A 26,511-nucleotide genomic window follows, 5' to 3' on the forward strand; every position below is an offset into this window, starting at 1 on the left:
AGGGTGGACGAGCCACAAAAAAAATCAGACACAATTGTGCCATTAATGAGCTTAATTGCCCTCTTAATTCCCTCCCTACACCTCTCCGCATCTGATTATAGATTGGTTACTGCACAGCAGACCATTTAGCCCATTGTGTCTGTGCTGGATCTCTGAAGGAGCAACACACCTAGTATCACTCCCTTGCCACCTGTCCCCCCCACCCCCTAGCCCTGCAGATTCTCCCTTTCCCATTAATAATCCAACTCTCTCCTGAGAGTCATGATGAAACCTGCCTCCACAACCCTCTTAGCAGTGTATTCAAGATCCCGGCATATTGCTGCATGAGAAAGCTTTTCCTCAAATCACCATTGCTTTTTTTTTTGCCAGTTATCTTAAAGCTGTGCCCTTTGGTTTTGCTTTATAACGTTCCTGTAAAGCACCATGGAACGATTTGTGTAAAAGATAATACAAAAATACAAGCAGATGTTGTTGAGTCAAGGTCAACATGCCCCTGTGTAGCACTGAAGAAACTATGCAATCAGAAGGTCAGTACCGAGGGAGGGCTGCGTTGTCAGAGGGGCAGTACTGAGGGAGCTCTGCACTGTCAGAGGAGCAGTACTGAGGGAGTGCTGCTCTGTCAGAGGGGTACTACTGAGGGAGTTGTGCCAGCTTTCAAATGTAATATTAAACCAAAGTGACCAAAGCTTCCATGGCACTCTTTAGAGATATATAGAACAAGTGTAGCTGGATTTACAAGTGTTTTGTCTCATGACTGTTTGTGGAATCTTGCTGTTCACCAACTGGCCTCCATTTTTAAAACAAATTGTAACAGTAACAACAATTCAAAACAGCTTTGGGATATCCTGAGGGTATGAAATCCAGAGTCTGTCGAAACCCACTGCACACGCCCCCAGAGTACCGGCCACACCCCCGAAAGATTGGGCACTGTTCTAGTTTCTGTAAATAAGTGCTTGAAGCACAAACATTGCAGCTTAAATGATGCAAAAAGTGTTACTAAAAACAACTACTGTATTCAAGAAAACACAAGACTTGCAATTTTTCTCTCTTTTAATAAACTTTTCATAAAATTTTAAACAGCAATGAAGTTATCAAATATTCAGATGTAGACAGAGGAATATATACACTTCACCCTTCAAACCTCAATAAGACTGTTCAAGCTATGCTGGGCTGAGAAAAGGGTTTTTTCAAGTTCAGAGATTGAAGGGGTTTGGGTGGTAGGGGACATCTGCCTGCATGTGCTGTCTCCTTGTGGTCAGTGAGACAACAAATGCTATTTGGAATGTACACCTTCTTCATTCTGCTCTCTCTCCACCCTCTTTATATTCAGGTGCTGCTCAATCCAGTCAGCAGGTGTCTTGAAGGCACATCATGCACCTTTTTCCCCTAGGAGACACCGGGACCTGGATTATAATCAGTGCTGAATGTGGATTTAATGCAGATTACCTTGCACCAAAACCAAGAGCCATTCTGATCCTGAAGTGCATAACACAGCATGAGTGGCGTATTGGATACTTCGAGAATTCAGTTTAGAAATTCATCAATGCCCTGATCTCCTCACAGCTCAATAAACTCCTTCCCAAAATAGTTCATTGGGAAATAGAATAATTGTGTATCTGCTACCAATATCTGGTAGAACAAGTTAGCTTGTTTTGGGATCTATGATCCCATGATTGAATGTAGAACAATTTCTATTTCCATTAATGAGCACCAGCTCCATTCCCAAAGCTGATCTGGGAACCCTGATCAGATTGATTTTAAGAGTGACCATTTAACCAAATCACTAGCATCTGCCAGTTCCCTGAAGATAACCGAGGGCAGATCCTGTTCTGACCAATGAGCAACAAGCTTAAATGGAATCCAATCGGCCTGTTCCTGACCTGATTTTTAAGTGACGTCTGCGTTAAAGATCCGCTGGTGTCTTGAATAGAAAACTGGCATACAACATGCCAGTTGATCAGCAGGAATGGTATTCCCGCCTCCTGTCACCCCTACCCCACACACCACCTCTCCCCACCCCGGTCAACAGGGAGGGAAATGGGGTGAGTTGCATAATGAATGATTGATGCACTATCACTGAAAGATAAAATCAAGCGTGGGGAGAGGCCTATTATACAGGCAGTTCTAAAATATCAGCAATCTGTGAAATTAGATCTTGATATTTGTGAAAACTCTCATCTAGGAATCACTGAAATTCATGATTAATATAATTAATATTCTCTAGACTGATGTTTACCCCATCACACAGCGCTGATCAGATCAACACAAGATGGTCCAAATTCACAGTTCATATGGAAGCCCTTAAATCATTTGTTGTAAACATTTCTAACTCGGCCCTACCTGAGGACTTTTGACTCTCTGTAACCGTCACTCTCTGGCAACTCAGGAGTGCGGTTACCGTGCCTGAATTCAAGCCATCAATGAGCAGCATCAGGGAAGCCCTCATTGATGAGATGGATGGTCAGGTTTTCTGCTTTAACTTCTGTTTCAAATTTAAAAAAAGCACATCAACTCACAAAGGGGTTGAAATTCTCATAAAAGGCAGCAGCAATAAAAATATTAAACTAAATTAAAAAATAAATAGTTATCAAGCTTGAAGGTTGTTTCACACTTCCTGACTGTTCTTCTTGCAGGATGGATTCTATCTTGAAATTATTATTTTTTTTGAGTATTAGCCTATAGATGTTTCATGTGTTTGTGAGAAACTTTAACAGACATCACCTCATTATGATAAAGGCTCATTCCCTCTGTTTAGGGCAGATAAAGGAATTTATCATTGAATAGGGCAGCATAAAGCACCATTTAGCCCTTCGCATCCATGCCTACTTCATAGTAAGATACTCAAGACTTTAGAAACTCATACTTGAAGAGGTGGTTTTCAAGGCGTGCTGTGTAAATTCTTCCTCCTCCCTTACTACAGACCCTGAACAGAGTGAGATTCGCAGACCGGGAGTTAATCAAATAGCCACAGAACATCTCCACCCAAAACAATGACATACTTCTTTTATATAAAAAAAAACAGGCACTGATGACCTTCTGAGGGCTCTAGAATTTTTTTTTTAAGATTTCCAGAATTTGCAGTCACTCTCCCTCCCCATTTTAATCCCCAATTGTAAGTGTGTCAGTGTTTATAACAATTAATGATGTTACAAGATGGTGGACTGGAATGAATCCATGTGGGAATTGTGTGTGTGTGCGTGCGTGTGAGTACGAATGTGTGATTATTCTTTCCCAGGAATGGGGCTGAAGGACATTAATAAAAATTAATTTTTCTTAAGTGTACAAAGTATAAGGAGGAGACTTCGTCATTCCAGAAGCTTTCCAGCTAGTTCCTACCCTTGATCTAACAACAGGGTGATCCCCAAAACTTATCTCCAATATATTTTAAAGCAACTGGCCAAAATTAATCATTAATTCCTGGAGCAGGACAATCCTGGAAAGTTGGGAACTCCATTAACCCTGACACTGTTGGTGCTGTGGAACCGCAGGCAGTTCCAGCAGTCGTGTAACTTAAACTTAAGTTAACCAGAAATATAAAACATAGATTTTCTTGTGTTCCTGTGACAGAGCCTCAGTGCCACAAATCATAGAAACTTAAAAAGTTTGTTTCAACCCTTCTAAATTTGAAACAAATAAACAAGTTGAAGTTAGTTTTGTACCTGAGAATGAATCCGTTGTGAAAGAAATTGTTTGACTGCAGCTGTGTGGGACCAGATCTCATCTGACCATTAACTTCACTCTGCACTCTCCAATCAGGAAGATTCATCTGAGCCCTTTGCCATCGTTCTGAAAATGGATTCAGTCTTTTGAGGAATTTTATGGTTACGAGGGTTTTCTTTTGTGGGAATAAAAAGCCATTTAGCAATTTATTTTGCTGATTTTTTTTGGTAGCACCTCCCTATCCCAGACCTCTACTACCTAGAAGAACAAGACCGAGACACTTGGGGGCAGCACCTCCTGCAAGTTCCCCTCCAAACCGTACTTGGAACTATATCACTGTTCCTTCATTGTCACTGGGACAAAATCTCCAACAGCACTAGGGCCAAAAAAATATGGGACTTCTAAATTTACAAAAATAGTTTATAAATAAAAACCTCAATTCTTTAGGAATACTTATTTTCAGTATTTTGTATAACAAAGCCTCAAGGCATGCTGGTGAGCAAAAATAATTTCAAAATGTTGCTCTGTGCCAAACAGGTCTAATCTATGGGCCCATTTCTGTACAGTGTGCTTTATTTGGGCAGTACTGTTTGTGGGATCTTGCTGAACAAAAATTAGCTGCCACATTTCCTACATTACAACAGTGACTAGACTTTAGAAGTACTTAATTGGCTATAAAGCATTTTGGAATATCCTGAAGTTGTAGAAAGAAGCTACACAAATGCAAGTTGTTTTTATCTTTGTTTCCAGTTTCCCACTTGAGCAACACAGTACAGTTTAGTGTGTCTTTCTTTTTCAAGAGTAGTTTCTGCTTCTTCTTGCCTTTAATGTGGAGAACTGCAAATGGGTTTGAAGTTTTATCTTCCGAATGTTGCTTTCCTTTATCAGCAAGAACCAGATGAGAGAGAAGCAACTTCTGATCCAGCTTCTCGAACACTTTGCGAACAGTCCAAATACATTGGCTAGTAACTAGAAAGAAGTAAGGTGCAATAAGCATTCCTTCGACGTCTAAAAGGTGAAGCTTAAGGTTCACTCAGAGTTCAAAGTAATGAAGATTAAAATACAATGACGAGTCCTAGAAAATTCTTCTGGATAAGCATTGTAGGAATTGGGTCAGAATATTTTTAGCTATGCGTTGAGGTGGGAAGCCTTTGTGACAGGTTGACAGTGTTGATACTTGGAGCCCATTTCTTGGGACCAGTGCTCAAGCTATACTAACCCCATTCCATGCTATCCAATTCACTGATTAAAGCCAGGAAGTTCTCGAGGGAGGGTGAGTTGGAGCTGTGGGAGATCTGCAGACTGACATTCTCACTGGTTAGTGAGGATACTCCATCTTGATGAGCCTTTTCAATCAGCCAGATACAGACTTTAGGAACAATCTAAGGGTTGGAAAAAGAAGAAAGATTAAGACATTGAAGGAACGAGGTTCAGCTGCTCAAAGGAGAACCAAATGCTTTCAAATTCTGCCAATGGCGAAAATTATTAGGCTCATGTTTTTCAGTAAAGTTGTCACAGGTGCCTAGGTTCATAGGCCATTAACTATTTCTACTTCTCAGACCGAACAGCCTGGGTGGGAGTGGGTATGTTAGCAAAAGGGCAGACTGGAGGGTCTCGGATTCCCCTCCTCCCAGAATCACAGAATGATACAGCACAGAAAGAGGCTATTCGGCCCATTGTGCCTGACCCAGCTCTTTGAGGGAGTATCCAATTAAACCTACTCCCTCGTTTTTCTCCCCAGAGCCCTGCAAAACTTTCCCCTGTGAATATTTAGTGAATTTCTGTTTGAAAGTTACAATTGAATCAGCTTCCACTCCCCTTCAGTCAGCGCCTTCCAGATCATAACAACTCGCTGTGTAAAATAAAAACAATTCTCCTCCAGTTCTTTTGCCATTTACTTTAAGCCTGTGTCCTCAGGTTACCGATCCTCCTGCTAATGGAAACAGTTTCTCCTTATTTCCTCTTATGAATGCCCTTCATGATTTTGAATGCCTCAATTAAATCTACCTTTACCCTTCTCCACTCTAAGGAGAACATTCCCAGCTTCTCCAGTCTCTCCACACCACTGAAATCAGGTTCACCAATTGAATGACACTCCCTCATCTCTGGTAACATTCTAATAAATCTCCTCTGCTCCCTCTCCAAGGTCTTCTCGCCTTGTTAAAGCCTGGTGCCCAGAACCGGGTACAATACTCCAACTGAGGTCAAACCAGTGACTTCTAAAAGGGGGCCCATGTTTTGAATAACAATTTTCAAAAATCTGGCCTTAAATCTTTGGGGGTTCAGACTCTGATATAGTTCGAAGTCAGAATGGTGAGAGACTTGGAGAGAGCTTGCAGTTAATGGTGTTCCCGTGCATCTGCTGCCCTAGGTGATTGAGGTTGTGGGTTTGGAAGGCACGGAGGTAGAATCCATTCAGGATGGGAAGTCAGCCAGCAATTAAGACTTTGAAAGAGCTTAAAAACCATGACCTCGCACTGCTGCGGGCAGGAATCTGTTGTAACTCCTGCCGGAAAGTAATATACCCACAGGGAACAATTTCAGTTTTATTTTAATATAAATTTTGAAAACCAAACCAGAAGAAACAGCCCAAGAAAAATCATGGGACAGGCCATTTAAGGAGGGGGGTAGATGAATGCTCGATGCTGTTATCACTTTAATATTTATCAGTTTAAAACCTTCACCTTATGAAAAGCGTAGAATTATATACAACGTCCAGCACAGATACAGGCTATTCGGCCCAAATGGTCCACACGAGTGTTTATACGTGAGCTTTCTCTCACTCTACTTCATCTCACCCTATCAACATAACTTTCTATCCCTCTTCCTCACTTATCTAAGGGAAGCTAGTTAAATATCATCTATACTTTTTGTCTCAACTACTCCTTGTAGTAGTAAGTTCCACATTCTAAGCAGTTTCTGGATAAGATTATCTAGACTTTTATCACATTCCTGTTTGTAGGATCTTCTTGTGTGCAAATTGACTCCTAAATTGCAACAGTGACTACATTCCAAACAGTGTTCTATTTGTTGTAAAGCGCTTTGGGACATTGAGGTTGTGAATAGCACTACATAAAATGCAAGTCTCTCTTTAAAGAGGTATCTCCAGAATTCCCTGTTGGATTGCTGAAGACTCTCACCTCGACCAGGATGAGTTTCTTCTTCTCATTTCCCACCTGGAATTGTTGTCCAAAGCACAGCAAGATGGAGCATTGTGGCACCCCGCGTTTCTGCTGCGTGAACTCAATGAATTCTGAAGAAAAAAGGCAACTTATTATTTAAATGGAGAGAAACTTCAGAATGCTTCAGTGCAGAGGGATCTAGGTTTCCTCGTGCATGAATCGCTGAAAGTTAGAATGCAAGTACAGCAGGCAATAAGGAAGGCAAATGAAATTTTGGCATTTATTGCTAAAGGAATAGAGTATAAAAATAGGGAAGTGTTGTTGCAACTGTAAAAGGTATTGGTGAGACCACACCTGGAGTACTGTGCACAGTTTTAGTCCCCTTACTTGAGGAAGGATGTAGTTGCATTGGTGATGGTTCAGAGGAGGTTCACTAGATTGATTCCAGAGATGCGGGGCTTGTCTCATGAGGAGAGATTGAGCAGTTTAGGCCTATACTCGCTAGAGTTTAGAAGGATGAGGGGAGATCTAATTGAGGTATATAAGATGCTAAAGGGGATAGACAAAGTAGGCGTGGAGCGGATGTTTCCTCTTGTGGGGCGTTCTAGAATGAGGGACCATAGTTTTAGGCTAAGGGGTGGTAGATTTAAATCAGAGATGAGGAGGAATTACTGTTCTCAAAGGGTCATGAATCTGTGGAATTCACTTCTTCAGAGTGCAGTGGACACCAGGACACTGAATAAATTTAAGGAGATAGACAGATTTTTAATTAGTAACGGATTGAAAGGTTATGGGGAGAGGGCGGGAATTTGGAGTTGAGGGCGAAATTAGATCAGCCATGATCGTATTGAATGGCGGGGCAGGGTCAAGGAGTTGAATTGCCTACTCCTGCTCCTAGTTCTTATGTTCTCAAGAAGATGCCATATTTTAATCGTTCAATTTTTAAACCATGGGCTGACATTCAGGGGGCAAGTTTTCAGGGGAAATTTTAACGTTACTGACCAGTGAGACACCCATGGAATTGGGAACAATGCTGGATTCACACACCCTGCCCAATTTTAGTCTCCATGAGGAGTTGGTCATGGTGTAAATCCAGAATGCAATTCAATCTCATCCCAAACAGATTGTGGCCAAGTGGATCAGAAGATTTAAGGGGAGGTGGTGTAGCGGTAATTTCATTGAATTAGCAATCCCGAGGCCCAGGCTAATGCTCTAGTGACATGGGTTCAAATCTTGCCATTGCAGCTGGTAGAATTTAAACTAAATTAATAAATTTGGAATTGAAAGCTAACCTCAGTCATGGCCTGACAGGCTGCCATGTGAACACATCCATTATCCCATCTAATAGAATTGTCATATACAATGGGAGGGTTTGATGGGCTCCCATCTCCCTGCCCAGGGACCATGTGTGGCTCCCATCTCCCCAGAACTGAGCCAAAGGTCTGATCCACATGGAATTTTTTTTCAAATGATTTTTTAAAAGGCTTTTCTCTAATTTGAGGAGCAGTTTTCTGAAGCACTGAGCCTGTTGTTTTCATACAATATCCTCAGGGAATGAGGAAGGCAATAAAAACACACATGGGTAACCCTCAGCAAGCACAGTCCCTCTGAAAAGCAAGTCTCTGACTGCGTAAACCATGTGGTTATTAAAGAACATTGAATGGGATGTTAAAAACACAAGTGAAAGTCACAGACAGTGGCAATAGGGCAGTGCTGTCGTAGCAGAATGTGTGTCAGTGCACGTGGTGCGAAGGTATTAACCTTGGTCACATCACTGAGGAGGAAAGTGGGAGGAGATGAGAGCAGGGTCTACTCTCCAAGGGGAGGGTGGGAGATTGGATCATCTCTTCAACAGTTGGGAGTTAAAAGGGAAGCCAGGGCCACTGAAGGTTCTGCAACTGAAAACAAATGGCAGGAAACTCACCTGTTATGAAATCTTTCAGGCTGAACAATTTGACCTCCTCATCTCGGTTCAGCTTCTGCGAATCCTCATTCTCAGATGTTTCCAAACGAGCCCAAAAGACTTGGCACTTCCCCAGTCTCCTGCCGAAAAGATCTCCGTTTTTATACTCCAGGAGGAGACCTCCTGCCATGTTTGACAAGAGACAATTGGTGAACCTTTTCTGTTGGTGATCACTTATCTCCTCTGTACTTGGGAACTTGACATGCTGCAGCTGAGCAAATTTCTCATTCTCTTCATCATAATACAGGCGACAACCTGGAGTGTTGCTAACCGTGCTCTGAAGGACTTCTTTGCCACGGTAGTAAATGGTAATGTCAAAATCTCTTGGAACTGCACAAAGAGGAAGAGGCTTAATCAGCAAATGACTTTGATTTTATCCTGCGATAATTTGCTTCAGAGTGAAGATTAAGCAGATTCAGTAATCAGGGTGATATCAGGGCTAAAAGGGTTTAATTATGAGAACAGGTTGCATATATTGGGCTTGTATTCCCTTGAGTATAGCAGATTAAAGGACAATCTAATTGAAATGTTTAAAGGATTTGATAGGGTAGATAGAGAGAAACTATTTCCTTTGATGGGTGAGTCCAGAACAAGGGGGCATAACCTTAAAAATAGAGTAAGGACTTTCAGGGCTGATGTCAGGAAGCACTTCATCACAAAAGGGGAAGTGGAAATCTGGAACTCTCTCCTCCAAAAAGCTGTTGAGGGTGGTGGTCAACTGATAAGTAGAAACCGAGAATGATAGATTTTTTTAGATAAGAATATTAAAGGATATGCATAATATGAGGGTGTTCGGCATAACAAGGGTTAGAGTGGGACTGGGGAAACAATACCGCCCACATGATGATGTACAGAGTCACATGATATTGGGCGGCAAATGGAGAAAGTCTAATAGAAGTCGGCATGAAGTTAGCTCCTAGTCTGGGCTATACTTAGTACATATTATATAGTTAGGTGTTACCAATAAACACTCAATATTCAACGTTACAAGCTCTGAACCTCAGAGACCTACTAACAACACTTACACATGGTAGCAGCTGCTAAAGGACCCTGAAATCCCAAGGCATGAAAAACTAAAGAAACCACAGCCTGACCTGACTTAATTTGAACACACAACCGGAGATCACCTAAATGCTTCTATTACAGATGTGGAGGCTGAAGGGCAGAAGGAAGAAATTACACACAATGGCCACAGAGGCTGTCATTAGCTCATTGAAGGAAGTGTTTTCGAGCCAAGGCATTGCAGACCAGGTATGTCCGATAACGGCCCGCAATTCGTTAATGAATTATGGCTTCATTCAATTTGCGATAATTTATGGATTTCAACACCTTCCCAGCTCCCCAAGGTATCCACAATCTAACGGTGAAGCTCAAAGGGATGTCCGCACCATTAAGACCATTTTGAAGAAAGACAAGGCTTTCCAATGGCACTTCTAACATATGGAACCACCCGCTGCAATGTGGATTTGCCCCATCAGAGCTCCTGATAGGCAGAAAACTTCACACTCAACTTCCCATGCTACTGAAGAAATTCATCTTAGGGTTGGCAGTCGGGGACAATCAGAAGGTTCAGGACAAAGAATAGTCCTACAGACAGAGACAAGCTTCTGCTTACAATAGGAGGTACCGCACTAGAAACTTGTCCAGGTTACACAAGGGTGACAAGGTTTGGATCAGAGACCTTGACAGAGTGAGCATTATTGTCTGGAGGGATGAAGATCAACCATGGTCTTACCTGACACAAACCCTAGAAGGTACAATCAGGCAGAACAGGAGACATCTTCTCCTTATCCCTCAAGGGGAATCTCCTACTAAACATTTAAGTAAATCAGATGAAGACACCCAAGCACCTGAAACACCAAATACTGAAATTCCAACTCCAACCCAACAAAGTTAGGCTAAAGCATCTGAGACTACCATTCCTCCAAACATGACAAGAACGAGATATAGAAAAATGGTAAAGCCTTCAGACCATCTGAATTTATAAAGTCAGAGACTTGGATGGGGTAGGGGAGTGGGGGGGCGGTGGTAAAGCACGTAAAGATTGTATTGTAATATATTAGGTAAAGACTTTGGGGGGGGAGGCGTAGTATAAAGGTGTTTGGCATAGCAAGTGTTAAGGTGGCATTGAGGAAATAGTACCACCCACATTATTATGTACAGAGTCACATGACAGTAGACTGACCGAGTCTGGCAGAAGTAGGCATGAAGTTACCTCCTAGTCTGGGCTATACTTTGTACACTATGTATATAATTATGTGTTGTTAATAAACACTGCAAGCCTCTGAACCTCTTTGTGAGAACTAAAAACAGCCTTTACAACAATATGGAACCAAGACAACTCAATGGAATTAAGATACAGATCAGCCATGATCTAATGGCAGAATAGGTTCCAGGGGCTGAATGGCCTCCAGCTGTTCATTTGTTTCAAACAAAAGGCAGCTGGTTTTAATGATCCATGTGCTGGCTTTGAGAGGATACAGGAAGAGAGTTTGCACACACCCCCAAACCATTTAAGGCTGGACTACAGTACAAAGGTGGGCTTAATTGCTAAACTACCTCTGACAGGTGAGGAAAGTGGATGATTCTGCACTGGAAAGGCTTGGTCTTGAGACTGATCATGAAAGATCATGTCTTACTGACTTAAAAGAATGTTTTGAGGAAGTAACAAGAAGGATTGATGAGGGTAGTGCAGTGGATGTTGTCTACATGGATTTTAGCAAAGCATTTGACAAGGTCCCAGATGGCAGACAGGTCAGAAGAGTGAGATCCCATGCAATACAGGGGAAGATGGCATGTTGGATCCAAAATTGGCTCAGCAACAGGAAACAAAGGGTAATTAATGTTGATGGATGTTTTTGCAAATGGAAAGCAGTTTCCAGTGGCATTCCACAGGGCTCAGTGTTGGTGCCTTCTGTTTGCCATATATGTTAATGGTTTGGACTTAAATGTGAAAGGCATGATTGGGAAATTTGCAGATGACACAAAAATTGTTTGTGTAGTTGATGGTGAAGAGGATTGCTGTTGTCTCCAAAATTATATCAATGGTTTGGTTGAGTGGGAGGAAAAGTGGCAGATGGAATTTAATCCAGAAAAGTGTGAGGTAATGCATTTGGGCTAGCAAAAAAAGCAAGGGAAAACTCAATAAACAGGATGATATTGAGAGTGGTTGAGGAAGTGGGAGACTTTGGAGTGCATGTCCACAGGTCCCTGAAGGTGGCAGGACAGATGGTCAAGGTGGTAAATCCTTATTGGACGAGGTATTGAATACAAAAGCAGGGATGTAATGATGGAACTGTTTAAATGCCAGTTAGGTCACAGCTGGAATTTTGTGTACAGTTCTGGTCATCACATTACAGGAAGGGCATAATTGCCCTAGAGAAAATGCAGAGGAGATTTTCAAGAATGTTGCCAGTGCTTGAAAATTGCAGCTATGAAGAAAAATTGGATAGATTAAGGTTAGTCAAAGAGAAAAAGGAAGCATTCGTAAGGGCTAGAAGGCTGGGAACAGATGAAGCCCGTGGAGAATATAAAGAAAGTAGGAAGAAACTTAAGCAAGGAGTCAGGAGGGCTAAAAGGGGTCATGAAAAGTCACTGGCAACCAGGATTAAGGAAAATCCCAAGGCCTTTTATACATATGTAAAAAGCAAGAGGGTAGCCAGGGAAAGGGTAGGCCCGCTCTGGGACAGAGATGGGAATCTGTGTGTGGAGCCAGAAGAAATGGGAGAGATACTAAATGAATACTTCTCATCAGTATTCACCAAAGAGAAGGATTTAGCGGTTGATTTGTCTAAGGAAGAGTGTGTGTATAGCCTGGATCATGTTGAGATCAAAAAATTAGAGGTGTTAGGTGTCTTGAAGAATATTAAGGTGGATAAGTCCCCTGGACCAGATGGGATCTATCCCAGAGTACTGAGGGAGGCAAGGGAGGAGATTGCTGGGGCCTTGACAGAAATCTTTGCAACCTCACTGGCTACGGGTAAGGTCCCAAAGGACTGGAGAATGGCCAATGTTGTTCCATTGTTTACGAAGGGTAGCAGGGATAATCCAGGAAATTACAGGCTGGTGAGCCTTACATCAGAGGTAGGGAAATTATTGGAGAAGATTCTTTGTGACAGGATTTACTACCATTTGGAAGCAAATGGGCATATTAGTGAGAGGCAGCATGGTTTTGTGAAAGGGAGGTCATGTCTCACTAACTTGATTGAGTTTTTTGAGGAAGTGACAAAGATGATCAACGTTGGAAGGGCAGTGGATGTTATATACATGGATTTCAGTAAGGCCTTTGACAAGATCCCTCATGGCAGACTGGTACAGAAGGTAAAGTCGCATGGGATCAGAGGTGAGCTGGCAAGATGGATACAGAATTGGCTTGGTCATAGAAGACAGAGGGTAGCAGTGGAAGGGTGCTTTTCTGAATGGAGAGCTGTGACTAGTGGAGTTCTGCAGGGATCAGTGCTGGCACTTTTGCTGTTTGTAGTATACATAAATGATTTGGAGAAAAATGTAACTGGGCTAATTACTAAGTTTGCAGATGACACCAAGGTTGGAGGAGTTGCAGATAGTGAAGAGGATTGTCAAAGGATACAACGGGATATAGATCAGTTGGAGACTTGGGCGGAGAAATGGCAGATGGAGTTTAATCCAGACAAATGCAAGGTAATGTATTTTGGAAGGTCTAATACAGGCAGGAATTATACAATAAATGGCAGAACACTTAAGTGCATTGACGGGCAGAGGGATCTGGGTGTACAGGTCCACAGATCACTGAAAGTGGCAACGCAGGTGGATAAGGTAGTCAGGAAGGCATATGGCATGCTTGCTTTCATCGGCAGGAGTACTGAGTATAAAAGCTGGGAAGTCATGCTGCAGTTGTATAGAACCTTTGTTAGGCCACACTTGGAATATTGCGTGCAATTCTGGTCACCACATTACCAGATGGATATGGAGGCACTGGAGAGGGTGCAGAGAAGGTTTACCAGGATGCTGCCTGGTCTGGAGGTTATTAGCTATGAGGAGAGGTTGGAGAAACTCGGTTTGTTCTCACTAGAGTGACGGAGATTGAGGGGCGACTTGATAGAAGTTTACAAAATTATGAGTGGCATGGACAGAGTAGATAGTCAGAAGCTTTTTCCCAGGGTGGAAGAGTCAATTACTAGGGGACATAGATTTAAGGTGAGAGGAGAAAACTATAGAGGAGATGTGCGTGGCAAGTTTTTTTACGCAGAGGGTAGTGAGTGTCTGGAATTCGCTGCCAGAGGAGGTGCTGGAAGCAGGTACGATAGTGGTGTTTAAGAGGCAACTTGACAAATACATGAATAGGATGGGAATAGAGGTATACGGACCCCAGAAGTGCAAAATGTTTTAGTTGACGGGCAATATGATCGGCGCAGGCTTGGAGGGCCGAAGGGCCTGTTCCTGTGCTGTACTTTTCTTTGTTCTTGTTCTTTGTTGTTTTCCTTAGAACAAAGGAGGTTGAGGCGTGACCTAATTGAGGTGTACAAAATTATGAGGGGCCTAGGTAGGGTGGACAGGAAAGGCCTGTTTCTCCTAGCTGAGGGGTCAGTTACCTGGGGGCATAGATTTAAGGTAGAAGAATTAGAGGGGACATGAAGAAAAACTTTTTCACTCAGAGGGTGATGGGTGTCTGGAATTCACAGCGTAAGTTGGTGGTTAAGACTGAAGCACTCAACTCATTTAAAAGGTACCTGGATCTGCATCTGAAGTGCTGTAACCTGCAAGTTATGGGCCAGGTGCTGAAAAGTGGGACTAAAAATGAGCAGCTAGCTTCCTTTTTTCTCTTTTTTGGCCGGTGAAGATATGATGGGTTGAATGGCCTCTTTCTGCACTGTAACTTTGCTATGGTTCTACGATGCTCAGCATGTTATTGAACCAAGATCTAGAGACAGAATGTTACAGCAGAACAGACCAATCATTTCACCCAGTTCATACCCAGTTTTTCTTTACTCAGAAAACACTCCAGAAATGTCAGTCGATAATCCAAGATGACACTCCCACTGCAGTACCGAGGGAGGGCTGCACTGTTGGAGGGTCAGTACCGAGGGAGGGCTGCACTGTCGGAGGGTCAGTACCGAGGGAGGGCTGCACTGTCGGAGGGTCAGTACCGAGGGAGGGCTGCACTGTCGGAGGGTCAGTACCGAGGGAGGGCTGCACTGCCGGAGGGTCAGTACCGAGGGAGGGCTGCACTGCCGGAGGGTCAGTACCGAGGGAGGGCTGCACTGCCGGAGGGTCAGTACCGAGGGAGGGCTGCACTGCCGGAGGGTCAGTACCGAGGGAGGGCTGCACTGCCGGAGCGTCAGTACCGAGGGAGGGCTGCACTGCCGGAGGATGCAACGTTTTGAATGAGACATCAAAACCAAGGCCCCATCTACCCTCTCAGCAGATATAGAAGATCTTGTGGCTTTAATAGAAGAATAGCAGGGGAGTTCTCCCCAATGTCTTGTCCAATATTTTCCCTCCACAACATCATGAAAAATAGATTATCTGGTCAATATCGCATTGCTGTTTGTGGTATTTTGCTGTGTGCAAACTGATTGCCCAATTTCATACATTACAACAGTTATTCCACTTCAAAATTAGTTAATTGGATGTAATGTGCTTTGGGTGTTGATGTTCTAAAGGGCACTATAGAAATGGAAGTCTTTCTAAAGAAAGTTCTGTCTAAAAACTCTGTTAACATATTTAAATAGAAAAGGCAAAGACAGTACTAGCTGACACAAGAGTTCAGCTGTTATTCCACTTAACATACATTGTTGGAAGAGTTGCGAAGCGGCTGCAGTTACGATCTGTGCTTCTGGAATCGGATTGGGAGAGAGATCTGGAGCAGGAATCTGTACTGGCATTTCGTGGGCCACATTCTCCATCATATAGGATCTTGGGACAAGCAAAGGCTCCCACCGTTGGTCTAATATTTCAAACATAAAAACAGTGATTCTTATTGTTTAAACAAGTCAACTTAACATGTAAAGGTTACAGTACTCTCTCTAAATAATGTTTCATGGGAGAGACCCCAAGTGGAACTCAAGCGAATGTCAATGGGAAATGGACCTGGGGGTGCGATCAGAAGAAAATTACTCTGTCAGACGGGTTGGTTTGGGATTTGAGGTCAAAGCACTCACAATTCACAGCCTCACTGTTTTGCTGGACAGAGCATCAAACCCAGTATCACAAGCCAAACAAGAGATCACTGTTTCTGTTGGGCTCAGTGCTGTGTTTCTGGTATGCTAAGTAATAATAACTAACACACTCTGCTTCATGTTTACTGGCTTGGTGAAAGGGCTGAGCCTCAGGAAGTGGGTGTTGACATCCCATCAACCATCCAGCCTTGGGATCTCTGGAGCTTCCCCCTGTTGGAATGTGGTTTCTGCAACAACAAAGCCCAAGTCATGAGCTGCCCGGTGACAAGGACAAAGAGCATGTTTCTGCCTCATATCTCTCATCTGTGCAGAAATGGCAACCATTCTGCACCTTGCGTATCTTTTTGGGGGATTGGATCAGAAGTGGTAAAGACCAGTGGACTCCCTCTTACCCTCCAGGGTATTATACCCAGCTAGGACTGGGAGCAGTCAGAGAAAAGGCCCCAGTGTGCAACAGCAGTGGTTACAATTTTGTCCACGTATCCAGGAAAAGGCCCGTATCTGGGGACAGGAGGGGAGTTTATGGTAATAATCACAGCCTTTACTTACAGGTTGAAGCTCAGGTGGCAGGTGAATCACAATTGAATTTTTATCAAACTCCCTCTGGCCACTACCCAATTCCCTGGTTCTGGCTCCAGCAATTACCTGTGTTACTGTCTGACATCAGTAGATTTCTTTACTCACCAGTGGGCACGACCTGGGCTGGGGACACACCGAGAGCTTCCTGGGGAGGAGTGCCCAGAGGCACCTGTAGATTACTGTGTCCGTTCATTACTGGGTTAAAGAAGTTTGCTGGATTTAACAGGCAAGGAGCAATTTGGTCTTCAAGGAAACAATAAAGGAAGATTAATTTTTCAAAATCGTATTTCACAACATTCCAAAGCACATTACAGTCAGTGAAGCACTTCTGAAATGTAATCGCTCTTCCAATTTGCACACAGCAAATGCCCACAAACCTCTAGCCGCTGCATCATTCTGGTGAATCTGCATCGCGCTCCCTACGAGGTCAAGCTATCCTTCCTGAGCTCCAGCTGTTAACACAGTGCTCCTCATGGGGTCTGACCAAAGCTCTCTATAACTGCAGTGTTACTTTGGGGTAGAAACCGGGAATTGGGGACCTAAGGAAACAGCCTGGAATTTAACCAGTTAGGATTGTGTAGACAGATAGGGGAGTTTCTGGGGGAACAGAGTTTCAGTTGGGAAGTCTGCGTTTCTTGGGGTGCAGTTTTAATTCCACACCATGAGTTTTTTCTCCCTGGCTGGAGCTCAATGTGACATTCCAGTTGGGTGGGGGAAGCACACCGTAGGAGACAGGTCCAATCCACAGCCCTGGGGTTTTGGCAGGGTTCCTGACCCTTTTTAATGGGGCCATTGTATGGAAGGGTGTTGGGGGCAGGGGGTAGAAAAAGGGTGAAGCTTTGCCAGGGGGTGGGAAGCGAAGGATGGGTGGAAGCACTCTGGCCCACAGGCTGCACTGTCAAGACATTTAGTTTCCACTCCAAGCAGTCTTCACCTCCCTTTAGCTAAGGAATATCTAATTGTGTATCTCGCTGGATTCTCCACTCCAGGATTTCATGTAGCCCAGCTTCACCAAGATAACATTGACGAGAATAACACTAACCTGCAGCACTGTCCGAAAGATTCATTAATCCAAAATCTGGAATACATTCATCTAGCTGTTCCTAATTCAACAGAAACAAAAGGGAACATCTGTATTTCAATTTGTTCACAATCTCCAATCACCAAGCTGTTCATCAGTCCCTGTCACATTTAATTCAGAAAGTGATTACACTCACATTGTCTTTAATGAACACGTTTACCAAGCAGTTTATAATCACTGCCTAGGTGGAAATTTCACTAATTCTTTTGTTATAAGGGATGATGTAAGGTGTTAGCCATGTCTTAGTGAGTAGCACCCACCCACTCTTTTTCTCTCTCTCTCACTTGAGTCAGAAGGTTGTGAGTTCAAGTTCCACTCAAGAGACTTGAGCACATCACCCAGACAGGCAGTACCAATTTTTCCATTATGGGTTATAATTGGAGAACTGCAAAATATATTGTTCATTCATTTGGAAAGATAATTAATTTGCTTTATAGAGATATCTGATCAAGTAGAAAGCTTTTTACTTTTTTAACATCAAATAGGGTAAATAAATTAATATTGGCTCCAGCTAGCTGCTCCCTATTGCTACTACACAAACATGATCACAGAACTCCAGCTGCAACTTTTTGATTAATGCCACTTTGTGAATACGGTATTGCTGCAAAAAAGGCGGCTCGCCGACCAGACACTCAACTTAAAGGTGTGGGGAGGCTGAAGAAAGTCGATGGAAAGTATTATTTCATCTTGCTGAGCTGTCAAGAGTTTTAATTCCAGGAGATGTCCCGTTTCAAAGATTCTATCAACCCTCACATGCCAGAAGCCTTCCATTAGCTGATTAACTACTAGATATGGCTAGTGTCTTAATTGACTGGGATTGACATGAATTAATTTATCAGCAAGTGGGCTTCCGTTAACATCATATATCAGCGACAAACAGGACTGCAGACCCTAGTTACTTATTTTGCCTCAACATGGGGGAGCTAACAGCAGCTCCCGACAAAGGTCGATATCCCATATAACATACAGCAGGATTCATTGGAAAGCTACAAAAATAACTAAAGTGTTTGAATTCTTTTTCTTTTGAAACAGTTCATTGATTGCAATCCTTTGTCATGTACATTTGCTGTTTCTTTCTACTGTGGTGTAATTGTCTTCTTTGCAAATAAGTCTGATTATTGGTTTTAACCTGTCGCGTACTGCCACACTTAGTGTGTAATATAAAGTAAGACGTGAATTTCTATAGTGCTTTTCACAGCCACAGGATGACCCAAAGCATTGGATAACTTATTGAAATGTAGTCACTGTTGTAATGTAGGAATTGCAGCAGCAATTCTTTTGCACAGCAAGGTCCCACATACTGCAATATGATAATTGAATGGATATTCTGTTTTTTAGTAATGTTAGTTGAGGGATAAATGTTTGCCAGGACACTGGGGAGAACACTCTGCTGTTCTTCAAAATAATGCCATGGACTCTTTTACATCCATCTGAGAGGGCACATAGGGCCTCAGTTTAGCATTTCAACAGAAAGACAGTACCTCATACAGCGCAGTGCTCCCTCAGTACTGCCCTCCCTGACAGTGTGGTGCTTCCTCAGTGCTGCCCTTCCAACAGTGTGGCACTCCCACAGAACTGCCCAGGAGTGTCTACCTGGATTCAGTGCTCAGATTTCTGCAGTGGGACTTGAACCCACAACGATCCGTTTCAGAGGTGAGAGAGATGTCCCCTTTGAGCCATGGTTGAGAACACAGTGATGAGCAACTGGGTCAGATTATTTTATGCTTGTTGGAGATTAGGAAGTTATGGGTTGAGCTGGTCAAGGGGTTTTAAAATCATAACAGGGTAGATCGAGAATGCCTTTGTTCATTCAGTTGAGGAATCCAGAACAAGGAAGCAGCATGTCACAAATCAAGCTAAGCCAGTTTAAAGGTGTATCCTGAAATAAAACAGTTTGACAGTCTAAGATTCTAAGAGTGCAGAATTTTCCCCAGATGTCATGGATCCAAAATCATTTACAAGAGAGATATTTACTGAGAAGTGGAATGCAGCTGACTAGTGTTATCTAGAGCCCTCAATACGCCTACTTAAGGATCACTGCTTCCTGCTCCATGTCCAGATTTCTAACTTTGTGTAATCCTGTTATCTCTGTTTAATAGGTCTCCTGATGGTTGAAAGCTCAGTACAATAGACTCTTGGATCCCAACATACCTGAAGATGAAACGCCGCAAAGGACTGCTGGGGGTTGTGGAGGGTGAAGTTGGGGCAGGCTGGGTTAGGCTCAGGACTGATGTACAGTCTTGATTCTAGATTGTCATCTTCCTGCAGAGCATCTGAAATCACAGCATCAAAAAAAAAAAATTTCAATACCAAACCTTTTGTTTAGAATGTTTTTACAATTACCTAGAATCGAAGAATGTTGCAGCACAGAAGAAGGCCATTCAGCCCATTGTGCCTGTGCTGGCTCTTTGAAAGAGTTATCCAATTAGTCCCACTTCCCAGCCCTTTCCCCATAGTCCTTCAAATTACTCCTTTTCAAGTATTTATGCAATTCCCTTTGAAAGTTACTATTGAATCTGCTTCCGCCACCTTTTGAGACGGCGCAATCTGGATCATAGCAAACAGCTGCATGAATTATTCTCATCTTCCCTCTGGTTCTTTTTCCAATCGCCTTAAATCTCTGTCATTTGGTTACTAACTCTTCTGCTACTGGAAACAGTTCCTCCTTATTTATTCTATCAAAACAATTCATAACTTTTAGCACTTCAATTGAATCTCCTCTTAACCTCTGTTCTAAGGTGAACAACTCTAGCTTCTCCAATCTCTCCACATGAACTGAAGTCTGAATACTCCAGTTGGGATGTAACTAATAACTAGCAACTCTGAAGAAGAGTCATATGGACTCGAAACATTAACTCTGTTTCTCTCTCCACAGATGCTGCCAGACCTGCTGAGTTTTTCCAGCATTTTCTTAGTCCCATCATTGGTCACCCAACACTTGAGCCCCACAGGCAATCGGAAAGTGAACTGACTCTTGGTCAGCCAATTGGATAATTTGTGACTGACATCACCCAGATTGCAGTGGTTCAAGGTGGCAGCTCACCACCACAACAAGGGATGGACAATAAATTTGGCCTTGCCAGTGATACCCATATCTCAAGAGCAAATACAACGTCAAACAGCTTCCCCCTCCTCCAGGTCCAACATCTTTTTAACTAATAAAATAAAAATATTTGCCAAGATTTCATTTTTAAAACTTGAATCCTGTCCCAGTGATTTTTCAGCAGTGTCCAGGAGATTAACTATCAGAGCAGCGTAGTTCCACGTTGCTGCTGCTATTTATCTATCTGAAGATGATGGAACAGATTGTAGTTGCAATAAATTGTAACACACAGCAGTAAAAGAATGCAGAAAATTTTTATTGCTAGATCAACAAGATGATGATTTTCAAAAACATGCACGACAGGCATGCATAGGAACAAAGGGAGGCCTTTTAGCCTCTGTAGCCTGTTCTGCTATTCAATGAGAACTTGGCTGATCTGTCACTGAACTCCAGGCATCTCAGTGCTTTTCTGTGAAATGGAACAGTTAAGACATAAGCATACGAGTGATACATACTAGGAGCTGGATTGGCCTTCCGGTTGGTGATGGCGTAGATTTTATGTGGGTCCGAGGAATCTTTTGAGTTGTCCTCCACCAAAGTGAACGCTTCATTAGTGTTGAGGGCACATCGGAAGTTAGTTTTCCATTTGGGAGGGCCTTCAGTGAATTTCCCACTCGTTATGGCCCAACCCTGAAAAACAAGGGCAAAATTCTTACTAATCAGCAGCAGTGAAGGATACCAGTATGGAGACAATTAAGCACACCATCCATTATGCCCCTCTGACAGTAGGGGAGGCAGTAGCGTAGTGGTTTTGTCATTGGACTAATAATCCATAGACCCTGGGTAATGCTCTGGAGACCTGAGTTCAAATCCCACCACCAAATGGTCGAAAATCTGGAATTAAAAATCTAATGATGATCATGATTAAAAATTCACCTGGTTCACTATTGCCCTATGAAAGCTGCTGTCCTACATGTGATTCTGGATCCAAAATAATGTGGCTGCCTCTTAAAAGGCCCAACAGGCCTTGCAGCTTCTCAAGGGCAATTAGGAATGGGCAATAAATGCTCGCCTAGCCAGCGATGCCCAAGCCCTGTGCATGAATTTTTTAAAAGTACAGTTCCCTCTGTACTATCCCTTCAACATTGCAGCAATTCCCTTACTACTGTGTCCCTGACAGTTCAGCACTCCTTCAGTACTGTGCCTCTGGCAGTGCAGCACTCCCTCCAACAGTGCAGTGCTTCCTCTGAACTACCCCTCAGATGGTGCAGCACTCCCTTGCACTCAGAATGTCAGCTAAGATTCCTTGCACTCAGAATGTCAGCTAAGATTATGTGCCCAAATCCCGAGAGAGCTAAAACTGGACATTGTATGATGTTAAAAAGAGGCCCTGTCTGCCTCTCAGGTGGAGATAAAAGATCCTATGGCACTATTCAAAGGAAAGCAGTAAAGTTAGGATGTTGCACCCAATATTTATCCATTTATATTTATACCATAATACCTGGTCATTATCTCACTGCTGTTTGTGTGATCTTTCAGTATACATATTAGCTGCTTACATAAGTGAACAAGTGCTATACTGGTTGTGATGTGCAATGCATGTGCTGAGGATGGGAAAGATGCTACAGGAATGCTCTATTTAATCATGGGATCAAGATTGATGTTAGGAGTGGGGAATGGTGGGAGGGTACAAGTATTGAGCTGTACTGTTTTGGAACAGTGTTGGGTCATGATTAGCATTTCCATGTTAGTTATTACAGATCCAGATCACACTAAACCATGCTAAATTTCTATGCATTTTGAGCACACTGCCCTCCTGTTGTATGAGCCTCCGTGCTGGGAGTGTTAAACCATTGATTTATCCTGAAATACCTCCCACGTGAGTGGATATTGAAGCCACTGGCAGCTGCGTCAGGGTTTTGGGTGAGCTAGCATGCAGCAATCCTCTGAATACTCCACCCACCTCATAAGCTGCTAACCACAGGGCAGCACAGCAACACTAGCAGGTTAACAACACAGTCGGACAGTGGTAACTCAAGAAAGTCTGCTTTTTGAGATTTCAATTCTAGTTTTTGGATAAAATCAACTGACAAATCATCACTTAGAAACTGGATACATAAACATGGGAGGATCCCTAGCTGACACACAATTGGATTTTTAATGGAACCCAGTTAACAGATGCTGGACTGCTGATTATGGAAGGCCAATTTGTAAAATTAATTAGAGCACTGGGAGGTTATTGAGCAGATAAATCAGTTTCAACTAACCCACAAAACCTGGTGGGAGGAGATTTCAAACATATTCATTTTTGAAAGTCCTCTTGAGCTGATGGATGGGAAAACAGGTGCTCTGTTATTTTAAATCTCCCCACTGATTTCCTCCTCTGTCGAGGCGCAGACTGGTGTTGGCACACTCTGTGCCACAGGTGTCAACTACTCACTGATTCCTCAACTAACTGGCCATTGTCCAGGGTGTGGGTGCTGGCTGCTCATCACTACCCCAGAAGACCCTGGTCCTTAGCTGCCCTACACACAACAGCGCTGAGCGATCCTAGGGAGGGGTCTTGATATACCTCCTGTCTGAAGCTCACAGTTCAATGGACAGGGGCCACTGCCGCTTCCCACTTCCCCAGCGGAGGGGCCATCCCTTCAATCTGCCTGGTGCATGCACTTCAGGCAGACACCAAGTATGGGCCAGGCAGCAGCAGCGGAAAGTTTTTATTTGAAGCACTCCAGTAAGGCAGCATTTTCAAATTGTGCTGTGGAGTCCATTCATTCAACAGAATTCACAGAACAGTCCCCACTGAGATTTTCTGGTTGGTCTCACTTTAGTGCTGAAGCTAATCCACTCACTTTCCATGTTTCACAACAACATTGAAACAACATTCACTGAGAACAAGAGGCTCCCAATCGAAGTTGGAATTCAACTAAACACAGCTTAACCATCAGTGCGCACTTTCAAAACCCAGACAATTCAAACAGGAAATCCTAAGAAAATAGACTCAACGTATGAATTCTTGCATTTATACAGCATCTTCTATGACCACCAGATATCTCACAGTGATAAAAACAAAAAAAAACTGCAGATGCTGGAAATCCAAAACAAAAACAAAAACAGAATTACCTGGAAAAACTCAGCAGGTCTGGCAGCATCGGCGGAGAAGAAAAGAGTTGACGTGTCGAGTCCTCATGACCCTTCGACAGAACTTGAGTTCGAGTCCAAGAAAGAGTTGAAATATAAGCTGGTTTAAGGTGTGTGTGTGGCGGGGCGGAGAGAGAGAGAGAAGTGGAGTGGGGGTGTGGTTGTAGGGACAAACAAGCAGTGATAGAAGCAGATCATCAAAAGATGTCAACAACAATAGTACAAAAGAACACATAGGTGTTAAAGTTAAAGTTGGTGATATTATCTAAATGAATGTGCTAATTAAGAATGGATGGTAGGGCACTCAAGGTATAGCTCTAGTGGGGGTGGGGACAGCATAATTTTTATATCTCACAGTGCCTTACAGCCAATGAAGTACTTTTGAAGTCAGTAATACAGGTACAGTAAACATAGTAGCCTGTCTGTGCACAGCAAACTCCCACAAACAACAGTGAGATTAGATATCAGAAAATCTCTTCTAAACTGTTGGATATATATATATTGGCCAAGACACCATGGCATACTCTCCTGCTCTTCTTCAAATCAATGCCATAGGATCTTTACATCCACCAGAGGATGCCTCAGTTCAGCATCTCAACTGGAAGGCTACCCCTCTGACAGTGCAGGCTCTCTCTGTACTGACCCTCCAACAGTACAGCGCTCCCTCAGTACCGCCCCTCTGGCAGTGCAGCGCTCCCTCAGTACCGCCCCTCTGGCAGTGCAGCGCTCCCTCAGTACCGCCCCTCTGGCAGTGCAGCGCTCCCTCAGTACCGCCCCTCTGGCAGTGCAGCGCTCCCTCAGTACCGCCCCTCTGGCAGTGCAGCGCTCCCTCAGTACCGCCCCTCTGGCAGTGCAGCGCTCCCTCAGTACCGCCCCTCTGGCAGTGCAGCGCTCCCTCAGTACCGCCCCTCTGGCAGTGCAGCGCTCCCTCAGTACCGCCCCTCTGGCAGTGCAGCGCTCCCTCAGTACCGCCCCTCTGGCAGTGCAGCGCTCCCTCAGTACCGCCCCTCTGGCAGTGCAGCGCTCCCTCAGTACCGCCCCTCTGGCAGTGCAGCGCTCCCTCAGTACCGCCCCTCTGGCAGTGCAGCGCTCCCTCAGTACCGCCCCTCTGGCAGTGCAGCGCTCCCTCAGTACCGCCCCTCTGGCAGTGCAGCGCTCCCTCAGTACCGCCCCTCTGGCAGTGCAGCGCTCCCTCAGTACCGCCCCTCTGGCAGTGCAGCGCTCCCTCAGTACCGCCCCTCTGGCAGTGCAGCGCCCCTCTCAGTACTGTCCATCCGACAGTCCAGCACTCCCTCAGCACTGCCCCTCTGGCAGCGCAGCACTCCCTCAGTGCTGCCCCTCCGACAATGCAGCGCGCTCTCATTACAGACACGGTTCATGGACATTCAGATTCAGACACTGTCTCTCAGCTATGTCAATACTTCCAGGGATAAGGGGGCTAAGCCTAGCAAACATTTATCCTCTGCAGCCAAGGTCCCTACCTTGAAGATGCTGTAATCATCCTCACAGAGGTCCTGCCTGCCAGCGTGTTTCCAGGGAATTCGGAATATCGTCTGGTCTGGGTCCAGCCAACACAGCCCGTGGTAACGGCCACTGTTAATTTGTTCAATTAGCCAGGTTCGGAACTGCGGTTTCTGGTTATTCATTCTGCAAATAGTAAAGTGATAAGGACAGGGGGTTATGTTTTAAACGCACGGAAGCAGATCAAATGAAGGCATTGAGTTTTCCAATGGCACAAAGTGCAGGTCAGAATCAAGACTTTCCCCCAGCAAATACTTTATGACTGCAAGATAAGTGAGTCACCTCTGTTTGCCCATTGCAGTCAGTTCAAACGACACGACAGTCTGCTTTCAATTCAATTCAAAGGCAGCCCGAGGCTCCAGTCTGTTATATAAGGAAGGCTAGAGCAGTCACAGTTACATCACATGCTAACAGAAACACCAGCCGAGCTGTAAAACCCCCAGGAGGAGGAGTTGACTCTCGCCGGTTTGTGGTTTCATCAGCTCACCTCAAGCCAAGCAGCTTCACACCAGCTTTTACCCAAATACTGGGGGCGGGAACTCTATCTGTCCAAATATGGCAATGCAGTTTCCTTTCTCAGAAATCACATGGGCTCGATTTGAGTTTGCAGCTTTATTTATTTTTAAGTTTCGCTTTCTATTGTTGCACTGGTTAATCCAAAAAGAAATTGGTGCATTTATTCGTTCTGGAGGCCCGGAAAAAAATCGTTAAGCAGCATCTTGTTTAACAGGCATGTAATATTCCAAATACTGATAAGGAAGGGAATGTTCAGAAAAAAAAACATTTTAATTTTTCACAACGCAAAGCTTGGGAATTTTTGTTTGTCAATTAGCAAACATTACTGGCAAATAATTCAAAGATCATTGATACGCAACTCCTGTCCCAAAATCCTCCCGTTGACACCCATCCTTCCCACCGTTTCACGAACACACTGTACCCCATCCACTCCCCATCCTTACATACAGACTTCGTACCCCATCCCCTTGCCCTTGGCATTAAGGAAGCGTTTGAGAGAATATGGCATCAAGGAACCCGAGCAAAATTGGAGTCAAATGGGAATCAGGGAGAAAACTCTCCAGTGGCTAGAGTCATACCTAGCAAAAGGAAGATGGTTGTGGTTGTTGGAGGCCAATTATCTCAGTCACAGAACATCAGTGCAGGAGTTCCTCAGTGTCCCAAGCTCAGCTTTCTTCATCTGCTTCCTCAATGAACTTCCCTCCATCATAAGGTCAGAAGTGGGGATG

At 43.8% G+C, this 26,511-nt stretch overlaps 2 protein-coding genes across 2 annotated transcripts in view; one reads left to right on the forward strand and one right to left on the reverse strand.

Annotated features, from left to right (window-relative positions):
• si:ch211-210p4.6 (malignant fibrous histiocytoma-amplified sequence 1 homolog) overlaps positions 1-19,776 on the forward strand; it is a 78,900-nt gene extending 59,124 nt beyond the window's left edge. Inside the window, exon 11 of the mRNA XM_041196920.1 lies at positions 19,662-19,776. Coding sequence (XP_041052854.1) covers positions 19,662-19,670 — 9 coding nt within the window. The 3' untranslated portion in view covers positions 19,671-19,776. The remainder of the gene's footprint in view (positions 1-19,661) is intronic.
• irf7 (interferon regulatory factor 7) lies at positions 1,033-25,776 on the reverse strand. The gene is made up of 10 exons (XM_041196921.1): positions 25,550-25,776; positions 25,228-25,393; positions 21,121-21,295; positions 19,714-19,835; positions 17,524-17,584; positions 16,587-16,724; positions 15,515-15,670; positions 8,707-9,075; positions 6,801-6,913; positions 1,033-5,042 (listed from the first exon to the last, which is right to left on the reverse strand). Exons 1-10 carry the CDS (start codon positions 25,561-25,563, stop codon positions 4,875-4,877), a joined length of 1,482 nt encoding a protein of 493 aa, XP_041052855.1. The 5' UTR covers positions 25,564-25,776; the 3' UTR covers positions 1,033-4,874.
• Between the last annotated feature and the right edge of the window lie 735 nt (positions 25,777-26,511).

Source organism: Carcharodon carcharias, chromosome 10 (genome assembly GCF_017639515.1).
Source record: "Carcharodon carcharias isolate sCarCar2 chromosome 10, sCarCar2.pri, whole genome shotgun sequence".
NCBI classification, from domain to species: Eukaryota; Metazoa; Chordata; class Chondrichthyes; order Lamniformes; family Lamnidae; genus Carcharodon; species Carcharodon carcharias.

Bases quoted from the DNA above. Each gene is read 5' to 3' on its own strand.
- irf7 (XM_041196921.1), bottom strand. The intron at 6,914-8,706 runs GTGAGTTTCCTG...TTTTTTCTTCAG, and splicing joins CCTGAAAGATTTCATAACAG to AATTCATTGAGTTCACGCAG. The intron at 5,043-6,800 runs GTGAGAGTCTTC...TCCAACCCTTAG, and splicing joins AGAAACTCATCCTGGTCGAG to ATTGTTCCTAAAGTCTGTAT.